The sequence below is a fragment of the Corticium candelabrum genome, chromosome 1, assembly GCF_963422355.1.
Source record: "Corticium candelabrum chromosome 1, ooCorCand1.1, whole genome shotgun sequence".
NCBI classification, from domain to species: domain Eukaryota; kingdom Metazoa; phylum Porifera; class Homoscleromorpha; order Homosclerophorida; family Plakinidae; genus Corticium; species Corticium candelabrum.
The window spans coordinates 15,262,827-15,287,499 of NC_085085.1; the positions used below are offsets into that span (position 1 = coordinate 15,262,827).

The following is a 24,673-nucleotide window of genomic DNA, read 5'->3' on the forward strand; positions in this document are numbered from 1 at the left end:
ATGGTCTCTCCTGTTTCACCATAAATGAATACACGATTTTCTTGTTCTCGACTTAGAGAAACAATGGCCTTTGTCTCATCTTCAATGTAAGGTACTGTTGCTCCTCTTTTACCAACGATTCCTGTTGTTCCTTCAGGAATGTCCACATAACTTTTAAGACGTAGACTGCTAGATTGAGAAGAACAAGAGATATACAAATGTTTTCCTGTACAGAAGCTCAACATTTATGCCTTGTAAAACTCACCGTTCTCTTTCTTCACCTCTCGCCTTGCTACCTCTTCTGAATGGCATGTATAAATATTCGAGGGCTTACAATAGCTATTTAGCTAACAATGCGACAACTGAATAGCCTTCTCGCTGAATGACGTTAGGCGTGCTGTTTTTGCTAATCAATACAATATCTGCTGACTCATCATGCATATCTTTTCCTGCTCAGCAGGAAGTACAATTGTTAATTCTCACTAGACACGTGACCATGCTAGACTTCTTGTCTTCGTGAACAGAAGGCTCTAGCTGCAGCAACTAGTAATTGCAGTACACTGTACTATAGATACTATAGCCTAATTAATTTAATCGTACGCTACTGTACATGCATCTCTCTGTCCCTAAAGTCAAATTCTCTCTCTATGGTATTATTAGTCGTTACTATGTAAATTATAATTATACAAATTAGCGTTGTTAGGTAACTGGATGGGCATGGCGTCATTTTACACTTTGGACGGCACTACTGCCGCTTGTCAAGAGGCACTGCTAACGTTTCAGTAGGTGAATTGCCATAGAAATACCTAAACCTACATTTGTTCAATAAACTCTAATTTTCCGGGTCTGCAGGAAGTGTAATTGACTGTGAGAACCAATTACTGATATCTAGACATCTGCATGTTGTGTTCTAGCCCAAGTCGGTTGTTAGTGCAAAGACGTCATGCGAAGTCACGTTTCATGCGCTCTGCTCTAGCAACAAGTTGCTCACGTCCGCTTAGTGAGTGACGGTCTCTAGATATACCTAGATAGTCGACGATGCCGATCTCTCCGTCATACATGCTCCGTGCATTCTTATGTATGGTATTAGAAGTGTACTGGTGAGTATGGCGAAAATCAATGGTGCATGATACAAAGAAGCTGATTACAAGTTTCACATCCTAGGAACTAACTACTGGTCATTTTTGTGACATGCTCTCCACGCGCATAGGCATGCATGCTAGCTGTTTCCAGGTGAAAGCGAAATTAGCTATAGTTATAGTTATAGCTACTTAGATTTCGATCACACCAGATTACTCAGATGTAGTTTCTTTCCTCTAGGGGCTGAGGTACACAAACACGGAATACGTGAACACAAAATACACAACACACACTAAAGCTACACACTACACACTTGTTGCGTGCTCTCTAGAGTCACCGTGTGACGGATAGGAGCTCTCAGACTCTCTGAAGAAACGATCGGCTTGTCGCGAAAAAGTACAAATTCTATAGGCCTATGTCTAGCATAGCTATCTAGATAGATAGCTAGACTTTGCTTCTAGGCACGTTACTGGTAAAATCTAACTCTAAATTTATTTGTACAAAGCGACTGCGAGACCATAAAGTCCATGTATATTATAATACAGATAGAATAATCTGTAATTATCGTCAGAGTATTACGGTATTTAGACGTTGCTCCGGCATCTATAATATGCAAAGTCATGTAAGTTCCCGTATAATTGTCAGACGGTTTGCACTCATAGCCGTTGCAGACAGGTAAATTTGTTGTTCAAGACCCAAATATGAATTAGAATGGTCTTGTAAATAGCTCTCCGAGACTCAATAATTAACGTTGGCTGTTTGGTCCATTGTCTGTGGTTGCTAGACATACAGTGGAACCATGCAAACACAAATACTGCTCTGCGATTGACTCAATGATGAGTCATTTTGACATTTTCAGCACACACACACACACACACACACACACACACACACACACACACACACACACACTTCTCTCTTATATTAGAAATTAAAAGATAATTTTTTATTTTATGTTTTATGTTATCTAATATATAAGGTTCAAATTGTGTGTGTGTGTGTGTGTGTGTGTGTGTGCGTGTTTTCGCGTTTGGCGGCCACCTCTCTTGTCCGTTTGCAACCGAAATTGGCACGCACACTCGGCACGCACAGGGAAAGGTTTGTGTAAAAGAATTAAAAAAATTATGTACCGGGCCCCCTCTCAAGGGGTCGACCCCCGTGTAAAATTTCTCGATGACGCAAACGCTACACATTCCAGTTCATTCGAACACACGCCCACACCAGTTCTGTGTAGACTGTATGCATCGTCGTCCTTCGTAAAGCTTCGAGCAATCGAATATTTCTTGCTGACGAAACTTACTCTTCTAGCGCTTTCGTTTCTCTCCAAATTCTGATTGCATTTGCACCGAATCCAACCTACACGTTCTCTTCAGCAAGCGCTACACGGGGAGTGTGTCGATTTCGATCGAAACGCGCGAAGAGCAAGATTCAAATTCATTCAGCACATCCGGGACCTCGCAACAAAGATTGCACGTGACGTGTCCACAGACCTATCTTTACACTACAGTATCTTGCCCGTACGAAGGACGGGCCATGTATACTATATCATATAAACATAAAAATTTATATCGTTTGTTTATTATTTTTTATAATATAAACATTTAGGAGACCATGCTGCATGTGTGTGCATGCATGTGCAAGTGCTATAGTAGGTTCCTGAACGTGCAAACGTACGTAGCCTAAAGAACGCATTCGCAATAGAAATTACAGACTTCAAACTTTGCTTCAAAGACTAACATCACACAATTGCTGAATTCAATTTACTTGCAATGTGCACAACAAATTGAGGTAAAAGTTGCTCCGATGTCTCTAAGACAAATACATGCTCACTTCTACCGTGCTTGTAGTCTTCACCTTCGCGACCAGGTAGAATGCGAGACAGAAGAAGCTTTTGAGACTCACCCCTCTTTCCATAACCCATGGCCACTAATGGATCTTCAGCAGTGCTAGTGAAAGCACAAAGTATTAAACTGACTTGAGTGATTGATGTGCAAGCGTGATCGACTTACTAAACACCTATGCCATAAGCAGATCCATGAGATTTTTTGATGTCCTTACCACCTATTTTGAAACCTTCCCTAATGATGGCGTCAATTGACGTATCTGTACAGATCGACAAACGTGTTAATGTCCAACTTGTCATACAAATGTGTTTGACAAATAAAATTGACATATTCTTAAATACAATACAAGAGGACAATTCTTAGACGCAAAATTTTACCGGAAGTTCCATGAAAAACAAATAGTTCATCCACAGGTTTCTTTTCAGCCTCAAATTGTTGCTTTTTCTTTCTGTATCGAATGTTGAGATCACCATTATCAACTACATCAACTTGCACAACACGAACACTCTTCCTGTCATGCTCTTGTATTCGGAACATACGATAAAACTGCATGAACAGATGTATGCCATATACAGCATGTGTCATTTGATTGCAGACTGTTTCAACTTATTCGCAAGTAACTGACCTGGGATTCTGCTTCCCGGAAAAACAACTCATCCAGTCGGTCTTTCAAGTTTCGAGAAGGAAGTAAAGATCTCACTTCAAAATGACCAGGTTTAAACGTCATTCCTGGCTCATTTGACGTACACGTAGTTGTTTTCATTGGTGTAACTGCAAACGAAGCTACATAGTCTGGCATAGCCTTAGAAATAATTTACCGTTGAGTCACAGCAATTAAAAATGCACATTGAAACTATAAGCTGTACCTGAGAGGAAGATAACAGAATTAGTCTCTTTAAACCGTTGACCTTGTCCTGAACTACTCCTGAATCAAATCCTTCCTTCTTTATCTGGAAGAGAAGTGACTATCAGTCTGCTGTCGCTATGAGCTCTCTAATACAACGTTAGTATACAGCACATACCACTGCACGTTCTACACAATCATACCTACAACACAAAACACAAAATAGCAAGTCAAACATTGTAACTAATATTATCAATAAAAACAGCAAAGTGTATATACTCATGACTCACTCTTTACATTTTCCTTTCAGAACTTTAAATCGCACCAAGCAATAACTTTCTTCGCAGTCTGAAAACTCACTCAAAGGCTTTGAATAGACTTCATTAAATGATGCATTCTGACATACAGTCCAATGCTTAGACAAAGTAAACCATACATACACAATACATCTATTAAACTGTACACATTTGTCTAGCAATCAATGCAAGCACTCAAACGCATTTCATTCACCCACGTATACACCTAGTTAATGATGAAAACAGCAACAGTAGCAGCAGCAGTAGCAGCAGCAGCAAGAACAACAAAAACAACAACAATTATACGACAACACAACAACATACAACCTTTCGTGCTGCTATTCCTTTCTCAATGACATCTTCAAGTTCAGCTTGCGACACTACTAGGAATCGGTAGACAAAATCAGTCACCTCTTGCAGTCTCAATCTAGCCGAAAGCCACTGTTTATGTAGTCTGTAATTCATTATTCTTTTGAGAGAAGTAATGGTTATTTCCATTCCATCTGTTGCAGGCAAAAACCAAGAAACCTAATTATACACAGTATTGTGATATCATTAATTATAATCTGCTTTGCTTATATATCTTACTCTCTCTTGAATATCTCGAAACAGATCGTTTTCAGCAGTTTGGCTTACATCTACCAAACACGTTGCTTCTGGAGGCTTGTTTCGTAGTTTCTGTAGTTCCTTTTCAAGAGCAACTCGTTGAAGCTCAGCATTTTTGGCACTTGCTCTTGCTTGCTAATCAACCGGAAATGTTACAGTAACAGTAACTTTTTAATAGATAGCTATTATACTCTACACGTCTTAATTGTTCTTGCCTTCTTAGAAGTTTCCTCTTTAATTGCATCACAGCTGGAACATTTCTCAGCAGAAACACAATTCTGATGGCATAAGAGCTCACAAGCATGTCCACACTGAGGTCTACAACGTTCACATCTGAAATAAAGCACCACATAAATCATATAATTTACACTAAAATTAATACTTAGCTGCATGATTCATAAAATAGCAAACAAAGCAGACAAACTAACTATTAAACACAAAAATAAATATGACGTGGCAATGCCAATCTTACTTTAACTGGCATTTGATTGATTGTATGTCTTGCCAACATGGATGATGAATTGTGTGTTTGCATTGTGGATGCTCATGTTGAACCATCTCTCTGTGTCATTAAGTCTTACAACCAACAATTTCCAACGTTAAATCAGAATGCATGTCTTACTTGCAATACAAGTCTTTTTCGGGAACATGGCATACCCGCTGTAAAGGATGACCACACTTGGGAAACTTGAATTCAACATTTACCTTGCATTTTGGGTGAGGTTTTGATAAATGACAAAGATCACTACAAATAACAAATAGACAACAAAATGTAAAAATAATACCAAAAATGTTTTTTGCAAAACAGCATTCAGAGAGAATTAATCCAAGTTCTACAGTACTGACCTGCAGTGATGACCACAAGAGAGAAGAGTAGCGCACTTAGTCACGCACTTTGCACCATTTGAGGTAATCACCTACAAAGAACTGTGCAATCAGTTATTAGCAAGTGTAAAACTACTGCAAACAAACCGGGCAGACCAAGTGGATTGGACAAACTAGAGGAAACACAACACCAAAGCAGTCCACTGATTCCATATGTTCAATGAGTTGCTGAGTTGAAAAAATCAAGTCTTAAGTCATGACAAAATGCTCTGATCACAATCTGAATCACCTTCCAGCAGCCCTTCCGTAGCAATTGATCGTTGCCAAAGAAGTAAACTCCACACCGGGCTCGTGATGCAGCAACACACATTCGATTGGAAGCAGCAAGAAAGCCAAGTCTCCTTGATCGAACAAGTGACACCAGCACAAAATCGTTTTCATCTCCCTAAATGAAAAGCAATTTTAATATTGATTATAGCTAAAGGCCTTAGATTTCTAACCTGGTATCTATCAATTGTTGAAGTAACAACATCTGTCGCCTTCATATGCTGCAGCTGTGCTCGTATCTCAAGTAACTGTGACAACAATAAGAAACCAGTTCTACAAACAGATCAAATGGATTAAACTGACCTGGCCCCTGTATGCTGATAAAATGGTAATCTTTTCAGGTTGATGCCCATTGAGAATTAGCCAATTCAAGACAAGCAAGAGCTGTTCTAACTCTTGTTTGTTGCACCAGCTTCTAGAATATTGGCTAAGCTCTTCTTTAAATGAATGTGTCCAAAAAAACATAGACCTCCTTACACATTTGCATGCCCAATTTCTTTTCACCAACTGTAACACAATGCAATTAGAAGAAAAGCAGACCAACAGAACAATTAGCAGAAGAAAAAATAATATTAAATAAAAATGAATAATATAGACAATAATAGCAAAACACATACAGGCCATGCAAACAAAAAGATAAATAGAAGATATTACAGAGGCCGTAGAAAGCATGTAGACAATACAAGAGATTGGAATCAAATTCATACTTCTTTATGTGTTTTCAAATCTGGATAAATGGGTTGAATCAGTGCAACAAATTCCTCTCTCATCCTGCATTGGTATCCCAGTTGGCTTAATGGGAGATGCTTTATGAGCCTTTCAAACATTGAAACATCCATTCCATGATCACGTTTCAAAGTATAGGATTGAACTTGAGGACGAAGTTGTTGGTGATCTCCAATCATGATCAAATGCTGAGCACTCGATGGCAGTACAGCTATAAGCTGTGCTTCCAAGATTTCAGCTGCTTCTTCAACAAGAATGATTTTGGGGGCTATCACATCTATACAACACGATTTCAGTTAGCAAATTGTGCACTGCAATGTAGATTCTCTTCTACCACTAGCTTTCATTACTTGATCATTAATGCACTGTCTATGATACACATTATCTTAATTTCTACATAATTACAGTAGTGTGCACATGTGTGTGTGTGTGTGTGTGTGTGTGTGTGTGTGTGTGTGTGTGTGTGTGTGTGTGTGTGTGTGTGTGTGTGTGTGTGTGTGTGTGTGTGTTTCACATACTTATAAGTGTAGAATTAATAGCAGCTCCAGTTGTTGTCATTCCAACAATTGAGGCTTTTGAAATTAGTTTTGCATAATCTTCAGCTTTCTGCTCTTCCAATTGCTTGGATAGCTTCGAAAATCAGTTAATATAGTACTTCACTTTAAAACACATGAACTAATCGCATTCTACCTCAGAAATTGAGTTCAAGATCTTCACAACCTCTTGTTGTGCTTCTTCTTTAAATCTTGACATCCAATATAAAATCAGTCGTGCGCGTTCTTCTACTGGTAAATGCCACAGATTGTCAACACCAATCACATCATTGCCATCAACATTGCCTATGACATGACACTACGTATTCATATAATGTTGTCTAACACACTAGACAAGATGCAGCCTACCTACTACATGAGGGAGAACACAAGCAAATGGCATTTTAGAAGAGCGAACGTCATCTATTTGTAAGAAACCTTCCTTTGGGTCTCGCCACCGATCAGCCAACTTAGCATTAACTTCAATATCTTGTGTCAAGCATCGCTTGTCAAAAATATCTTCAATCTCATCTTCATCATCCACGTACTCATCCAAACTAAAGTCAAGTTTGCATAAACAATTAAACTAGATTATATTTTAATAGCACACTACGTTTCCGATGGTTTGGATTGTGTAGAAGTAACTTGTTCACTGAGAAGATACCTGGGTACCTTCTCTGGTTGACAAACAGACAAGAAAACAGTACTAGCAGGTGTCCATTCAACCAAAAGACATGACAAAGTAGCTACAAAGTTCCACAACAATTCTAACAATCAATACATGGCAGCATGCAGAAAGAGAAAATAGTTATCGTGTACCTTGCATTTTAGGTGATTGCAAAAGCCTTGATTTAACATCTTTGATTTCCGCAGAATACTCAGAAATTGAAACTTGTTTAATTAGCTTTACTATCTCACTTATAGATGACATCAAAGATGAATCAACTAAGCCCACAGGACAACCTTGGCAGAGAGACTGAATTTGCTCCAAAGTAGCAACCTATAATACCGAGATTGTAGAACCCACCACACGCAATATTTGTACAAGTACAGATACACGTTTCTCCTACAGTAGTTAGATTGTGTATCTGCATGTGAAGCTATATATAAAAACATTTACCAACATCCAACATACACATATGCACCACAAAGAGTTCACCTAATAATCATCTAAAACCTCATTTAATAGCATAAGAAGACAGGTGCACATCTGTTACCTGTTCCGGCCATTCTAAGAAAGCAAAACTAGAGCAATTAAGCCAACTACACTGCTAAACAAGATTTACGTAATATGTAACAAGTAACCTATTTATTACGGTCACCCACAACAGAGGAAAGAGACAAAGTAACAATAGTGTTAGTCACATACTGGTAAGCCACGTCTGTGTGCATTCCCTTCACAGTTTCACTTGTTTTGGTCACCTCCACCACCACCATACACTTAGTGACCACCACCATGCACTTAGTGACCACCACCACCACCACCACCACCACCACAACAACAACAACAACAACAACAACAAGATAGAGCACTGAACAATCATTACCTCAATAAATCGATTGACACTAAAAACTGGTGCATTCTTCATTTGGTGTAGAGCAAGTGGCAATTGCTCTTTCAAATCAGTCAGTTGACGCTTAGTACCTTTGATATCTCTGTCAACAAAAGCATCACGTTTCAGCTGTAAACACAAGCAAATCATAAGCCATTACCAAGAAGCACCGTTTTAACAGTAATTAAGAGAAACTTAACAACCTCATTCAAATTGTACTGTTTCAATTTTTCACTTTGACTTCTTCCACCAACACGTACTAGATCTTTGCAAAATTGTAAGCAATCCTCAAGAAACTGATCAAGAGCATGATTCTTGTACGTTAACACCTATTCAGACACACACTAAATAATTGATTAATTCTTAATGTACTAACTTGCAGACAAACAAATACAAACAAATCAACAAGCTAATTATTAGACAGACTAACAACAACAGGCGCGAAAATAAAATAGATAAAATAGACAAATCATGATAATATCTAGAAAAGTATTGTTACCGACCAAAATGGGACCTTCTGGCTTTTCTTCATCCATTGACAAAATTAGTTGAACCAATTTGACACCAATAAAAGATTTACCAGTGCCAGGTGGACCCTTAATAGTACCCCAGATTAGGCATAATATGACAGAAAGTAGAGTAAGATGTCTACTTGAATAAGAGAAACTCTGTTCTTTAAGCAGGTTTTGATTGCTGACAGCTGTGTTTCATCAAAAGTAGTTGGTACACCCTGATGTACCAGATTTTCAAACTCATCTATTGGAGAACTATCTTCTCCTGACAAACCAATTGAGGACTCATGACTTGTACTAGAGGTATTCTTATCAAAGATACAAGACCAGTCAATATGGCCCTTTTGCAAATACTCTGGTGACTTTTGACTGGAGACTATGTCAACGAGCTCTTCTTTAAACGGCAGTCCACCTAAGCAATAAGCTCAATTAGATCATTCAATATCGCAAGAGCATGAAATACAGTGAACTCACTGCTTTTGTCTTTCAATGAACGAAGAACAGGCCCATATGCTCGATAGTATGATGGGCTCTCAGCCATAATGCCAACTCTCACTAAAACACCATTTAAAATTATGTCAATCAATGATGTTATCCTGCTACTTTAATTAATTAAATAGAAATGCAGTGACAGCTAGCCATACGTACTGGCTTTGTGAGGATTGGCACTGATATTTGCACAGCTTTGCAGCAACAAGACAACCTCAGCATCAGACAAACGATTGTGCTCACTACTCAGCGTCAAGAACACAATTCTAAAATACAAGTATATTACAAAAGCACAACACAAAATTTTCAATAAATGTACAAACAAATAACACTACATCTCAACACATACATTTACATCAGAATTACTGTCTAGATCCTCAACCAATCATACCCTTGTTGCAGTAATTCAGGAGTTCGGTGCGCAATCATTGCCCATATTGGTTCATCAAAGACAGCATTCGTACTTATACACACCAGATTTCCAAACATCAATAAACGACTGTAGCTAAACAGTTAACAGTTGTGTCCATACAATGTAAGTATATATAAGATAAAACATTCAAATTATTCAAGGTTTACTTCCAGTCAATAACTCTTTTGCCAAGAAATTTAAACCGAACAGACAAAGCCAAGCCTGTGTTGTCTATTCGAAGACCATCAAGATGAATCCTATAATATTTATTAACAATTTAGTCATTGTACGTGCACACAACACTACTACATAAACAAATAACCAACCTGTATAGTGCCATGTCTCGCTCATCAAGTTCACTTTTCAAATACCTCTGAATGCCCACTTTTAACTCATGAAAACAATCTTCACGAAGCAGACGGAAATATGTGTCTAGATAAGCATCCTCAGACTCATAGGGTCGATCAGTAAGAACAGTTGGTATATACACATCTAACATCAAAATTCCAAACAATACAGAATCTCAAGTTAAAGTAACCAAGTTCACCTTCCACTTGATTTCGACCTAACAGTTCGGTTACAGAAGGAACAATAGGAAGTTCATGCCAGTTGAGACTAGCCACATCCTCACTTGCACCAAATACAGACACAGCTAGAGTCCGAGTAGTTCTGAGAATAAACTCTACAGATTTCCATGAATCACAAGCTCTGTTGACGACGTCCTGGTTTAGCCCTTCATCTTGACTACTGGCAATGCAAGACACTTGGCCTTGATTAGTCTCATGATGAGCCATCTGTGCAAGATACTCAATAATTGGAAGTAAACGAGTACACCTCTCTGGAACAGATTGTATCAGTGCCTCCACAACTCTCTGAATAATGTCAGCTTCAGGGCTAAAGACAAATAAATCTTCACAAATAATAACTCTAAATGCTGCATAGAGTTCTACCTGAAGTATGAGTGAATATTACTCTTCACATACTTCTGTAAGATAGTGGCTGTAAAACGACTATTGGCTAAACTTTTCAGAATACGTCCCAGTCGAGCATCACTCCTTAGACAGTTACCAAAAGATACAAACAGACTAACGAGGTCAAGAATATCAGAAGTCATCCAACTAGACAGTTGAGACTGAGAGCATACGTAGGTCCAAGGAGGCATACATCTACATGTAATATATGAATTTGTGAGTAGTCCATTTCAACACCTCAGATACATAAAGTAGCTCCAGAGTGTGCCTTACCGAGTTATAAAAGCAATAGCATCATGAGGGTTCTGTTCTGCTTTCTCTCTGACTCTTTTAATGTACCGTTCCATCTCATCTTGTTCCATTTTTACAATTCTACCACAACCAAATGCAAACTTACAATAAAATATCTCTATCTCCGATGTGTCATTTATTATAAAAATAAATTAAAACAAGTCTTCAATAATAATAGACTGCTGTGCCAACAAGTGTGTGTGTGTGTGTGTGTGTGTGTGTGTGTGTGTGTGTGTGTGTGTGTGTGTGTGTGTGTGTGTGTGTTGTGTGTGTGTCTCACCTGACAACTTCAGGTGCATAACCTATACACGGATCTTTCTCAGACTGCTTGAATGTTACAACATCACCAGGATTAAGTCTTACACCACTCGAGAATAGTGCATTTCTTGGTATTGAAACCTCCATCCGTTTATCATCAGTCTTGATTTCATCAGTTATGCCAACTTGAATGTCTTTGCCTTTGAAACGCACAATAGTTCCCTCCACTCTCACTGCAAATACTTTGAGTGACCCACAAGCCTTCACTGCTCCAACTGATTGATCGTTGAACTTAGTGTCACTATTAACAGCAGACTCCTTGGCTGCATCCAAACATTCATTCCTTGAAAAAGTAGATTCAGTTTTACTAAAGGCTGGACGGTCTGAAAATTTGTGACTGGTCTGTGAGACATTCTCTTCAACTTTCATACTGTCAATTAAACTTTTTGCATAGTCTTCTAGACATCTAACAGCACGGTCACGCTCTTGTGGTTTGGACAACTTTGGCTTTTCCAGTGATAGCCATTTACAAACTTTGAACAGAAGCCCGTCAAACGAGGCATCACGTGACCGTTCACCCCACAGTTTCAAAAAAGTTTTCTCGAAGGCTTCCGACGCTTGTTTCTGATTTGTGGTAGAAAGACTCGTATACTGTCGTCGAATAGTTAGCAGTAATTTCTTTCTGGGAGAGTCACCACCTGCAGCTGCAGCCATATTCCTTGCCTAACAGTTCTTTAAGTTGATACAGAGATGATCCTTTCTGTGTACGCAGTATGAACTTACACAGTATGCATGCGTAAGTTCACAGCGAAGAGCAGATCAGTCCGGACAATGATCACGTGACTGTTACCGCGCTTCCTGTTCGCTATCCCTTGTTTTCGCTCAAATTTTGTGAAAGCCGGTGTTGTAATTACTCTGCAGAATTTACAGTACACTGTACATTTCAAATTCGCTGGATATCTTATGCGCCGTTCTAGAAAAGTATAAGAGCGAGTCGGAGCTAGAGGATGGTCGGAGGCGGTTCGATTAGGAAGCAATTGTATCTGGAAGACAGTGACACCTTCACTGTTTCCAACGATGGCATCAGCGTGCGCCACCAAAATTTGGTGGGGCTGCAACTGGTCGTTTTGGAGATATGCGCAATCACACAAACACACACACACACACACACACACACACACACACACACACACACACACGCACGCACACACGCACGTACACACACAGCTCTTTGTCTTAAAGATAGATGACAGCAACTGATGGTGTGGATTTTGTAAAAAGATGGAACCATTTAATTGCTTAAATATTAGATATTTTGAATTTTTAGACTTTATCCTGCACAACCTACTTGATAATTTATAACTTGATACTAACCAGCTAGTATAACCAAAGATTATCAAACCTAGGATCTAGCCAAACCCTTGTCTTCACTGTTTATGGTATAGCAAACACTAGCATAATATGGTCTGTTGACATTAGTTGTGATATAAACTTTGTAGTGACATACAGTATATTTACAAAAGAAAGCAATTTAGTCGTCAACACTCTACATATACTGCAGCTAATGATTCATAATACTCAATTCTTGTTGGTCTCTCTTCTCAGCTACAACCCCAAGAACATTACACAGGAAGCGGTTGAATTCAGTACGAAGAGAATCGGGATCTTCTTCTAGATTAGCGACAAATTGAGACACGTTGGCTAACCGAGATGCTGTAACACCAACACAACAACACAACTTGAAGACAAACAACAACAAACAAATAACCAAACCATCTCACACAACTGGAGACGTAAATTGCCTGCGGAAGAATCTTTCCTATTGAAAATAACCATGGCTTGTAGATCCTTCAATCCTTGCTGCTGAACAAACTGGCTATACCTGCACAAACACTTAACCACATTATCAAATCAGGCAGGCACGAAAGTGTGTGACAAGTCATTACCACAGTTCAATTTGCTTTGCATAGTTGCCCTGCTGTTGATCACAAACGACAACTACTCCATCTGTGTCCTTCCAGAATGCAGGCCAACAAGATTCAAACCTGTCAAACAAGTCATAGAAAAAACTAGCTGTCTATTCATATTGTGCAATTAGCAGTAGCTAAAATTCTAAAACATCATGTTTCTTTGCAATATCTAGCCCATACCTCATATAGCGACAAGTTAATAATAAACAAAAAAAACAAAAACAAAAAGTTATATTGCAATCGCTGTGCTCACCAAGTACATCTAACAAACAAATTAATACAAATACAAAAATAGGCAAAAAATAAACTAATGTGGCTTAATTTTTAGAAAACTATGGTTGACCAATAGCTAGAATCCTGCACTCACATTCCTTATTAGTGATGCCATGTTTGTTGTGCAGTAGATCGAAAGAACAAAGTGAATTTTTATATAGACAATCAAACACATACAGATTTGTGCACATACAACAGTATCATGATCAGCTACTACATCAACCTCTAATGCAAACCACACTAAATAATAAACAGGACTAAATATCAACTGAATTTGGTAAAATGTAAACAACAAAACAAACGGTCACCCGAACATGACGTCAGATAATAAGCAGTGACAGTCTGAATTTAATTAAAAGTTAAACCTCGGACTTCCTGCACAATCCCACAACTCGACTTCAGCTGTAACGTTTCTGCCACCAATGCGTAAACTATGTACAGGAAACTCCAGTATTCTGCAAGTCATCAGAGCGAGTTTCAACACACGACATCTACAATAGGTTACACACACTGTGGGCAATTAATTACACTCGCACCTGACACCTTGAGTAGGTCGATATGTGCCTGATGTACTTTCAGATATATCTGATAGAAAATTGGAGACAGCAGTTTTCCCAGCCTGACAAAATAGAGGTAAATCAGACATGCAAGCAAGCTCATTAACCGTCAAATATAAAAAAATTGAGTCTAATTACAACACGACTCGATCTAGCAGCTCTAAGACTAACTTCTGGAGGTCCGACCACAAGTAGTTTCACGGATACGCTCATTTCGAAAGAAAGCACGATAAGAGAAGAAGTGATAAGTGCTATACTAGAGTACAAGTTATGTAGGCAGCACACTAGGCCGTTGCTATGGTACCACAGCCTTGGAATTCCACTAACAGCGGTGTGTCGTGCAGCGGTACCGCAGTCATCCTCTAGATGTACCCAGTACTCTAGCACTAGACGGTTATTTTACATGACAACCGTATTGCGATATCAGCCGCTTAATCAATCAGTAGACATCGAGCAGCAAGAATCTGAAGTGTGGAGTAACTATCTAGTACTGTAGCACGTCTAGGCGAACAACAAGCTGCACGTATGACGCAACGGTCTCGGTTGTGTTCATGCATTTGTTGATGATACCAGGGTCCATACGACCATAAAGCTACAAGTTGCTGCAATGTGTATATACATTTGTCCTATTAATATACAGAGGATAGCTAGAAGGTCTACATGTCAAGACACTCATGATGTAACTAGGTAGCAAACGCTGTGAGGTGCCCGACTACGTTAGCAGATCGTCAATAGACTCTCCGGCTATCAGCTTCTTCTCCATAGTTACGAGTTTTGCAACGCCGTCGATGACTCGTTGAACCAACTCGACTTCAGAAAATCCGAGACGATCGCTGTTGGAAATATCGAAGATTCCGTCGGTAGACGCGGTATCCACGCCTCCGGTACCGCGCTTCTGCAAGCGCATGCGCTCTAGAATGTCGGCAAATCTCGGGTCATTTGAAAGATGAGTGAGTTTGACGTGAACTCCGGCTCTCAATCCCGTCCCCAGATTAGACGGACACGTTAGAATAAAACCTAAGTGCTCGTTCCACATGAACTCGTGCCCGTCTCGCTTGATTGCCTCCTCGAAGAGACGCAGACCATTGCAGAATCGCTCGAACACGCGTTTCATGTTACCACTCGACTCCATCGAGATCACCCGGTAATGGTCCTCCTCGTTGACCCACACGAGAAAGTTCTTGTCGAGGTTATGCCAGATACCGCGTGCGTCGGGCCAATCGCGGTCCATTCGAGAGGCGGTGAGAAGAGGAGAGACGGGCTTGTCGAATAGAAAATGGTCGTCGATAAGTTGCTGTTGTTCTTCTTCACTCATGCCCATTAGTGGATAGTACTTCCCTTCTAAACTGTCGGTTAGAGAACCGAGTGCCTTCTCGGCGATACTCTCGACTTCGCGTCGTTCCGCTCTCGTGCAAAACGGTGGTAAAGAGATGCCGCGAATGCTGCGGCCGGTGCGTACACGACACGACAGCACGTAGTCGGAATCCAGTTCGTCGACTTCGCATTGGATATGCGACGGGTCGAGGTCGGTAACGTGCTTATCTGTCGGTTGGAATCCGTTATGGCGTGCCGCGATGATCGGATCGAAAAGATCGGCGAACACTCGGTACGTCTCTTCGTCACCGGCGACGGCTCCGACAGTGAGAATGAAAGGGTGACCGGGATTGTCGACACCGGTCTGGATGGCTCGGTCGATCGTGAATCCGTTCGGCGTGGCCAACTTGGACAAACGCTCGTACGTTTGTCTTGTCAACGTGTTCGCCATGTGGTTGTTGTGCTTGTCTAACTTGGGAAAACTGTCAGCAACAAATGTGACTTTTGCTGTAGGAATTTCCGTTCGCTCAGGAACATCGGCAGCTTGAACAGCTACAGTATCCACTGTAGGAATTTTCGTTCGCTCAGCAACACCGGTAGCTTGAACAGCTAAAGTAGTCACTCTATAGACACACATTACGTACATTATCTCATACATTTTACATTTTTAAATGTACACGTGTATATTGAGATTCTTACAAGCCAGTCTTCATCACTGATTGTTTTATCAAATGTTTGTTTCTTACTTCGTTTTCATTTTCGTTGGCCACCTGCCTGTTGTAGACAACCCGTACGTCTTACTTGTTACTCGTATGAATAAAATAAATGGCGAATGTTACCGTTGCGTGACGGCAGTCGGCGTCGTGTTGGCATTCACCACTATAAACATGCATATATACAACATTCGCTAGAACCATACTATAGACAAGTGATATCATGTATCCAACTAATAGTATAAAGCGCCGGCGTAATAGACGTAAATAATTGTTACGTTACTGTCGTACGCTAGAGATAAACCTTTTTTCAGTCGTTCTCACCTGATTTGGAAGAGCCACAACCCATATCAAAGTGATACAAAATGAGCAATGCAAATTAATGTTCTACAAACAACGTTTGACCAATTCTGACGTCACAGATGAACACAAGTCCGGGGTATGATATTTTAGTCTGTAATAGTCTGATGATTCAAAACTTAAAACAGTACGTGCCCGACAAAATATGATGTAGAGCAATAACTAGACTCTAAGATCCTGGCAGATTAGTAAGCAAAAATAAATCTGCCAAACAGCTTGCATGTACGTACAGATCGAGAAGACTGCTAACTACAAATATTTTAGTCCAAAATGATTGTTCGATGGTTGCTTGCTTAGTACAGCTGTTTACTACGCGAGAGTCGAGGACTACCATACAAGACAGATTAGCCTGCTATGCGGCTTTGGCGAAAGCTATACCCCGTCTACAGGCACGCGCGCACACACACACATGCACACACACACACACACACACACACACACACGCACACGCACACGCACACGCGCACACGCTCGCGCGCACACACACACACACACACACACACACACACACACGCTCGCACACACACACACACACACACACACACACACACACACACACACACACACACACACACACAAGCACACGCACGCACGCACGCACACACACACCAGTCCGTCTTAACGTTTGCTAGACAATCATGCAGAGATAGGCGCAGCCAGCAAACGAAGGTCTACCTATTGAGAACGGAAAAGAAGTAAACAAGCGAGTGACGAAGCAAATGTGCATTGGCTTTAGCATGTGTCACATACGGAAATTACCATTTTGGGTTTTGGTGTCGCAACACGTACAAGAAACAACGAACATGGCTCTCAAGGAAATGTTAGCTGCGGTATTCATCGCTCTCTCTTCAATTGGAATTTCTGTAAGTATCGCAGTAGCGTAATACAGACTGTCGCCTAGAGCTATACCAATAGTAGACCAAGACTAGTCTACTCGAACCTACAGTACTGTCGTACAGCTCGCCTACATGCAGACTTCTGCACGATTGGATATTCTTTGTTGTTCGTGCATCTGCATTCCATGAACTTCAGCACAAGCCTAGATAGATGGTATGCAGACGTACAAATGATGATTGTAGGTGCATGGTAACAGTCAAGGAAGTAAAATCCAATAGCTTGCCAATATCTACTGTAGCTACACTAGCAGTAGGTGTGATGTTAGCCTAGCGTCTTTGTCGGTCATGTCGCGTAATCCTCACCAGTTATCTAACAGTTTCCTACTCGATGGCGACCAAGTAGCTAGGAAGACGATGAAATCCGTGATAATTCAATGGAAGAAGCTGGCAAGACAAAACGCGTAGTCGTGTGTGCGTAAGTATTTATCTTCCTTGTTCTTTTTATGTTCAATTTGCACCATGTGTACATGTGCTACAAAAATTAAAAAAATGAATAGTATCTAGAGATACGGCGATAGCAAATGGCCTAGGTTGCCACGTGCACGCGGTCTTTTTGTACAATAATTGATGTTCCGTTCTAGAAGGGATAGTTTAGTGTTCTAGGAATTGAACCCACTAGCATCATAGATCATATTTCAGTCTAGAGAAACATCAAAAATCAAAAGAAAACTGTGTTTCTTCAAAATTCGAGATCTGTCTCAAACGGCCATGCAATATGATGCATGCAATCAGGAGACTCGCGGCCCAACCGTACTTGTACATGCACTATGCATTTAGCTAAACACCTGCATTTAGTTATACACATGCATTGGTGTACTTTTCGATGAATACTACGGATAAGTGGAACCGTACGTGCAACTGTGTCTCTATTTTGGGGGAGGCGCTTCGGGCACCTGGACAGTGCTAGCTGTAGAGACCGAGTTTGTTTGGCAGCTTCGTTGTGTCGTCGAGTTAGAGAGTAACTAGATAACATAGTACGACAGGTTCCTTGATGAAATTCAAGGCCGAACAAATACTGGCAATAACTTCGAGTTTTTAGTAAGAGTGAATTAGACGGGACTTTGAAAGAATCACGTGACTCAGCGAATAGCGGACGCAAAAGGCTTGGCGCGGCTACAAAAATTTTTAAAATAGGGGGTCCAGTTGTATTAGTAGCCACGCCCCATAGCAGCTAAATCTGTATTTGACCTACGGACCAGTGAACCCACTTCAACCTGTACTAGGGTTTTTCTACGCTAGTCACTACGTCTATAAGTCTGGAATTGAACGAATTATCCATCAATCAAAGCACTAGAGTACGCGTACGTTCACTTTACTAGCACAACAAACAATAAATATTTCGGCTGCGGTGGGCGTGTGCCGCTAAAGAGACGGGTACTGACATGACAGTCACACCCAGGACCCCTCCCCTCTATCCATTGCTCTACACCATTGTTCGCCGATGTGTTTCACAGCCTAGTTGTTAGGCTTACTAGTGGTTAGCGACAATGGCTACCACTCCATGGTTTGGGGGTTCAAACCCCAGTGACGACAGTAAATTATGAAACTTGTCTGTCTTTCTTTCTCATGTTTCTCTAGCTTTATCCATGAGACTATGACTCGTTTCAGTCGTTGGGGAGTTTCTGAGGTCTGGCGAACGGTCCGTTGACGATGACGTTCAGTGCTTTCCTGGTGGTCGTTGATATCCACTAGGCGTGCTGTCTACGAGTTCGCGGTCACCGTAATGCCTGCAATCTATATCGAATTGGCTAGTCATTGATAGCCGTATGGACTGCACGGAAACATGTACCCTGCTGGGCTCACCTGCCGGGTTGGTGGACGCCCAGATGGGGGTAAAGACCCCACTTGCCCATTATGGAGGGGCATAATGACACATAATAGATAAATAAGTAAATAAATAAATAAGAGTTTCTTGAGGAGTTGCAGAAAGTCAGGCAAATTCCTATCTGTGAGAGACAACGCCTTGCAAGGATCTTTGTGAACAGTGGAACCCTGAAACTTATCGGTGATCTCACTACTGGCCCGCACGCTCGTAAATTGATGTAAATAGCACGTAAATCGACTCTACGATCATCGTATTGAAACCGTAAATTACGCCTATGGTGCTCGTAAATTAGGCGTATTTATTCGTAAATGGCCGCTTTACGTTCATTTACGGTCATTTACGTTGCAATTACGGGTCACTTACGATTGTTTTACGTATATAGGGTTTACGACTCGATTTACTCTAACTTACGTCAATTTACGTTGTGAAAACGGTTCATATACTGGGCATTTACGTAAAATTTACGTCTAATTACGGCCTAATTACTTTTCAATTACGGTCGTATACGTAGCAGTTACGTAGCATTTACGACTGAGTTTCGTCTAGATGCATGCAATAACGCGAGAGTGCCAATTGCCACACCGATATGCAAAAATTTCCTTTATTATCAAAATAATTATGTTAATTACAAAATGATTGTGAGTCACACTATACCAGAGTATCTATATACAGCTATTTTTAGAATACCTGTCGTTTAGCTAGAAGTCCCAGCGCCACGGGGCAGCCCATTGTCATGATTGTTCAAAAGCATGCATCTGTTGCTTGGAAGTGGGTACGCTACCTGCAGCCGTCGCTAGCCCTGCAGCTTGGAAATCTATTTCACCTGTTACGTACCACAAATTGAATTTAAATATTGTGATAATGAATTACAATTGTCACGTGCACGAGAAATACGTAGTTCCGAGCTTGCAATTGGCGACAGCTGCAGGTTTCCCAAACCTTCATCACCGACTGCCTGTTCGTGATCAAGAGGTGGATGTCGTGATGAGTCCTGCGTTGGTAACGTGGCGCGAGATACGGATCTGGAATTCCTAGGATGACGAGGCCGTCGCGATCGTCTAGATGCACAGGAGACAAAATTTATCCCAAAAATGCATACAACAGTGCAAAAAGATAAACACTTACGCTGTGCTATATTCATGGCGTTTTATGCGCTGCCGAATGTCTTGCATATCCTGCGCAAAACGACTTTGACCACAGGCCTGTTCTACATATTTATGCCTACTACATCACCAAAACTTATCATGTTGACATTACTTTTTGAATCGAAGTTTAGCTCATAGAAGCCTTTTTGTACATCTCCTCTAGAGAAGGTTTTGCATATACATTGTGTTTCCACAAGCACACTGATAACTGTTGCATCAAGTTTTCAAAAGTCTGTTGAAAAGTAATAGCACTTTTGCTACTTGTTTTCAAAGCGATTATTCTCAAAGTTAGAAAACTTGATGGCGATCAATAAAATGAATATATGTATATTATAGCGGAGGTATATTTATTGGAAACATAATACATGCACCGGCGTAGGATTGGGAGGCTGGGGAAGGCTGAAGCCTTCCCAAACATTGTGAGCGGGTTATTGTGTCAAGTAGAAACACCACGCTTTAGTAAGTTTTTAATTCAAGTGAAACATTCGACTGAATTGTATAAGCTTAATGTGACGGTCACCATCTGTTTGATGGTTCACAACAGTATTTAATTCTGTATAGTGAAACTATACTTATATTATTACTTATCAGAGTGATTTACGTTCTCCTAACTCTACGGGTACGTGACTGGTAAGATGCTGTAGGTAGGCAAGGTGAACATGCTTTCATGTCTTCAGAAGCAGAAAGATCTTTCTCCTATTTGCGAAGGATGAAATAAACAAATCTTTTAGGCTATCACTATGGTATTTGATTTAATATGCTGGTAATTATTAGATGCTTAGTCCATCTAGGCTTTAAGCAAAGATTGCAAATACATATTAAATGATTTTGAAGTTTGGTCTCTGTTTTAATTCTCTACAGCAGTGACATACCGACAACACCAGTGAATTGCAAATTTTATCTACGTTACCTTGTATGCATGTGTGTGTGTGTGTGTGTGTGTGTGTGTGTGTGTGTGTGTGTGTGTGTGTGTGTGTGTGTGTGTGTGTGTGTGTGTGTGTGTGTGTGTGTGTGTGTGTGTGTGTGTGTGTGTGTGTGTGTGTGTGTGTCTGACTCTGTCTGTGTCTGTTTGTGTATGCTTCTGTCTATCTGGTGTGTCTGTCAGTTTGTAGTTGTGTATCTGTGTGTCTGTGTGTCTCTCTTTACCTGTGTGAACTTAGCATAGTAGCCTAGGTGAAAATGTATGAAGGTATGATGCCATACCCTAGTACACTACGATGTATTTGAATAATATAACACTACTAGACTAGTCCTTGAATCTTGCTCTAGTTAAACACACAAGTACAGCAAACAACTAAACAAATAAAGACCAAGTCATGTCTCATTCTGTAAGTGTTAGAATTGCTTTGATGCATAGATTATACTGGTGTGGCATTTGACTGTTTGCTGCTGGCTATCAGATGGACGTCTTCTAATGTCAAACACAATTGGCCGTCTGCACGGTTGAGTCGATCAGCATTGCTAATCGGGTGATGTAGCACTTCCTTTGGTTTTGAAAGATAGGATAGCTGTAATAAAGAAATTTAAATTGTGTGAGGGTAAGTGGTGGTTGGAGATGAGGGTGTCTGTATGCTTGCATGTATCAAAGGGAGTCCAACACTCTAACATTTATCATTATTCACCTCTGAGTAGTGAATAATGATGATTGTTGTTGGAGTGTTGGCGAATGATAATAGGGATCATACAATAATGTGTTATTTTCAAACCTGTGTTGATGGTCTTGTGCAATCTATAAAGAAAACAGCAACTAAACTATAGCAACAAATGATGAAATTGTAAAATTCATTGTCAGAACCTATTGGATCACGTGTAGTATTAATCACTTGGCAGTTTACTGTAGATTGCGTCGATTTCATTGCCTGCAACAACGAAAGCACACGTGATCATTAACAATCCATAATATAATTTCATCTATTCCTCACTGAATTATCTATGTCACTCTGTTGTTTATCCAGTTGTCTTCGTAGTTATCTGATTTCAAATCTTTTTGCGCCATCAGTTTCTGGCTCATCAAAGTGTTCTACATGGTTAGCAGAATTTGTGTTTGTCTCTGCAGACTCAATTGGCAGTTGTGCTGCCTTCGCCTGACTGTCGGCATAGGAATGAGCTATTTGTTGAAGTTGTTTCTCTTTTTGTAAACCAGATGTGGAAGTTGTTAGTATGCTGGATGCCCGTCTTAGAAAGTCAAGACTGCTTCTACTTTTGCTTTGGAAGGTTGGTTCACACAATGTAGGTGTGACGGGGAGGAGTGATTTACTGTTGCATTGAAAGTCTACATTTGCTGCATTCTGATTGAAGTCAATGGAGGCGTTACAGCTGATTCTAGCTTCTGTTTCTCTAGTGTGAGGGTTGACTGCATCTGTGAGTTTCCGTTTCCGTCCTTGCCGGTCTTTCATTGTTGAGTTTTCGTGTCTCATGCGGTCAGCCTTTATCCCCACTCTCTTGCTATGAATTGTCTTACGTTTCTTTCGTGGTGGTAGTTCACTTACTGTTTGTTCACTTTTTGCTTTTTGCTTTACTCGTTTGGCTTCTTTTACCAGTCTTCTGGCTGTTGCTCTCTTCGAGGATTTGCTGCGTAATGATGGTAGAAGCAAGAGGCCTTCTGTTGACTGTGCATCTGCTCTTTCAATTTTGTAACAGACTGTCGAATAGCTATTGCCAGACATCGTAATGCTTCCACGTTTTGACTTAGGTATGTAAGACGTTCTGCCTCCTTTATGGCTTCTCTTGCATCCAACTGAGCATCCTTTAGCTCTGTGGCTTGTCTCTACACACAACACAACAGCGTTAATTCAAGCTGTAAACCCACAGTTTCACTGTCTAAGTACACTTAAGCGGGAATGAGCATGGTGCTAGATGTAACTTCAGGCCCGGATCCCGTTATTTTTGAAAGAGGGGGTTGACCTGGTAGCAGTTATTTATAGCATTACTAAGTTTCTCTTTTCCAATGAAATTATTGAACCACGCCTATTGGAAAATAGGAGGTTGAAACCCCCTGAACTCCCATCTGGATCCGGGCCTGAACTTGTCTGAGTTAATAGCAGATGGCCTTATAAGTTAATATTTCTTTTGGACACAATACATACCCTTCCTTCTGGCAGGCAGTGAAGCACGCTGCTGGCTGATTCAGTACAATCTTGTTCTGTAACCATGGTAGAATCTGGTTGGCTGTCATAGTCCAGACTGTCTACATTGTGATCTTCCACAGATTCATGGTTGCTACGAAATCTAGAATCAAGAGCACTTTTGTCTATTGACAGGTATGGCCCCTCTAGATAGCTGGTAGGCAGATTCTTCCAATCCCACTCTTCAACAAGGCGAAACACAGCAAAAAGTGCTTGCATGGAATTTGTTCTTTTTTCCAGTCTGTGCAAGTACATGATGGTAATTTCTGAAAAGATCCGAATTCAACAGTATGCCAAACATCTTTTTTGAACTGTGACTTCACATGAAAGACACCAGATCTAATAGGATTGCAGTAAACATCTTCAGCACAAAACCTGAGAGCAGATGACTTCTTTTCAAGACAATGAGCCACAATATTAGATGGTCTATTATTTAGATATGATGGTATGGATTTGTCATAGGAACGATAGTCTGAGCTTGCTTTATAGTTTAGAAAAAGATATCTTTCTCTTTGATCTGGTAGGAAATGGTGAATGAGAATCTCGATAATGCTTGATAGTGTCAGGTCTCTCTTCCTTGGCAGATACGAATATTTCATAGCTTGTTTTGAGCCTCAGTCCCATTGTCTGTTTCAACTGCAGCATGATAGGAGTTGTCACGAAAACATCGAGCCCATTTCTAATCAGCAAGCAGACATTTAGAAGCACAACTATGTATCAGAAACCTACTAACAAACTTCTCTGACATGTACACAGATATCACAAACTCGCATGTACGGACACACATACACAGACAGACACAGACAGACAGACAGACAGACAGACAGACAGACAGACAGACAGACAGACAGACAGACAGACAGACAGACATGGCGCCGCTGCTGAGAGAAGAGAGGAGAGAAAAAAGTCAAAATACGAGAAGGATTGTCTACCAGGTGGAACTGCTGTC

General features: G+C 40.5%; 4 protein-coding genes across 4 annotated transcripts; all 4 read right to left on the reverse strand.

Annotated features, from left to right (window-relative positions):
- Positions 1 to 2,794: 2,794 nt before the first annotated feature.
- Positions 2,795 to 12,374, reverse strand: LOC134192319 (NFX1-type zinc finger-containing protein 1-like). Its single transcript, XM_062661044.1, has 36 exons — positions 11,569 to 12,374; positions 11,271 to 11,369; positions 10,977 to 11,192; positions 10,574 to 10,920; positions 10,353 to 10,518; positions 10,194 to 10,283; positions 10,006 to 10,119; positions 9,774 to 9,880; positions 9,600 to 9,680; positions 9,266 to 9,537; positions 9,117 to 9,209; positions 8,817 to 8,942; positions 8,608 to 8,742; positions 7,880 to 8,060; positions 7,674 to 7,806; positions 7,430 to 7,617; positions 7,218 to 7,366; positions 7,046 to 7,157; positions 6,509 to 6,804; positions 6,105 to 6,308; positions 5,975 to 6,049; positions 5,764 to 5,919; positions 5,622 to 5,702; positions 5,496 to 5,566; positions 5,272 to 5,394; positions 5,122 to 5,211; positions 4,865 to 4,982; positions 4,632 to 4,784; positions 4,371 to 4,571; positions 4,038 to 4,144; positions 3,926 to 3,950; positions 3,770 to 3,853; positions 3,529 to 3,705; positions 3,281 to 3,449; positions 3,069 to 3,162; positions 2,795 to 3,005 (listed from the first exon to the last, which is right to left on the reverse strand). Exons 1-36 carry the CDS (start codon positions 12,258 to 12,260, stop codon positions 2,798 to 2,800), a joined length of 5,733 nt encoding a protein of 1,910 aa, XP_062517028.1. The 5' UTR covers positions 12,261 to 12,374; the 3' UTR covers positions 2,795 to 2,797.
- Positions 12,375 to 12,886: 512 nt separating this feature from the next.
- On the reverse strand, positions 12,887 to 14,646 carry LOC134190897 (intraflagellar transport protein 22 homolog). Its single transcript, XM_062659438.1, has 6 exons — positions 14,518 to 14,646; positions 14,326 to 14,408; positions 14,155 to 14,244; positions 13,493 to 13,591; positions 13,328 to 13,428; positions 12,887 to 13,259 (listed from the first exon to the last, which is right to left on the reverse strand). The coding sequence occupies exons 1-6, from the start codon at positions 14,557 to 14,559 to the stop codon at positions 13,108 to 13,110; spliced, it is 567 nt and encodes a 188-aa protein (XP_062515422.1). The 5' UTR covers positions 14,560 to 14,646; the 3' UTR covers positions 12,887 to 13,107.
- A 287-nt stretch (positions 14,647 to 14,933) lies between these two features.
- On the reverse strand, positions 14,934 to 16,772 carry LOC134179458 (creatine kinase M-type-like). Its single transcript, XM_062646358.1, has 4 exons — positions 16,698 to 16,772; positions 16,500 to 16,539; positions 16,360 to 16,434; positions 14,934 to 16,283 (listed from the first exon to the last, which is right to left on the reverse strand). Exons 1-4 carry the CDS (start codon positions 16,720 to 16,722, stop codon positions 15,059 to 15,061), a joined length of 1,365 nt encoding a protein of 454 aa, XP_062502342.1. The 5' UTR covers positions 16,723 to 16,772; the 3' UTR covers positions 14,934 to 15,058.
- A 5,483-nt stretch (positions 16,773 to 22,255) lies between these two features.
- On the reverse strand, positions 22,256 to 23,357 carry LOC134196030 (uncharacterized). The gene is made up of 2 exons (XM_062665115.1): positions 22,522 to 23,357; positions 22,256 to 22,458 (listed from the first exon to the last, which is right to left on the reverse strand). The coding sequence occupies exon 1, from the start codon at positions 23,263 to 23,265 to the stop codon at positions 22,567 to 22,569; it is 699 nt and encodes a 232-aa protein (XP_062521099.1). The 5' UTR covers positions 23,266 to 23,357; the 3' UTR covers positions 22,256 to 22,458; positions 22,522 to 22,566.
- Positions 23,358 to 24,673: the final 1,316 nt, after the last annotated feature.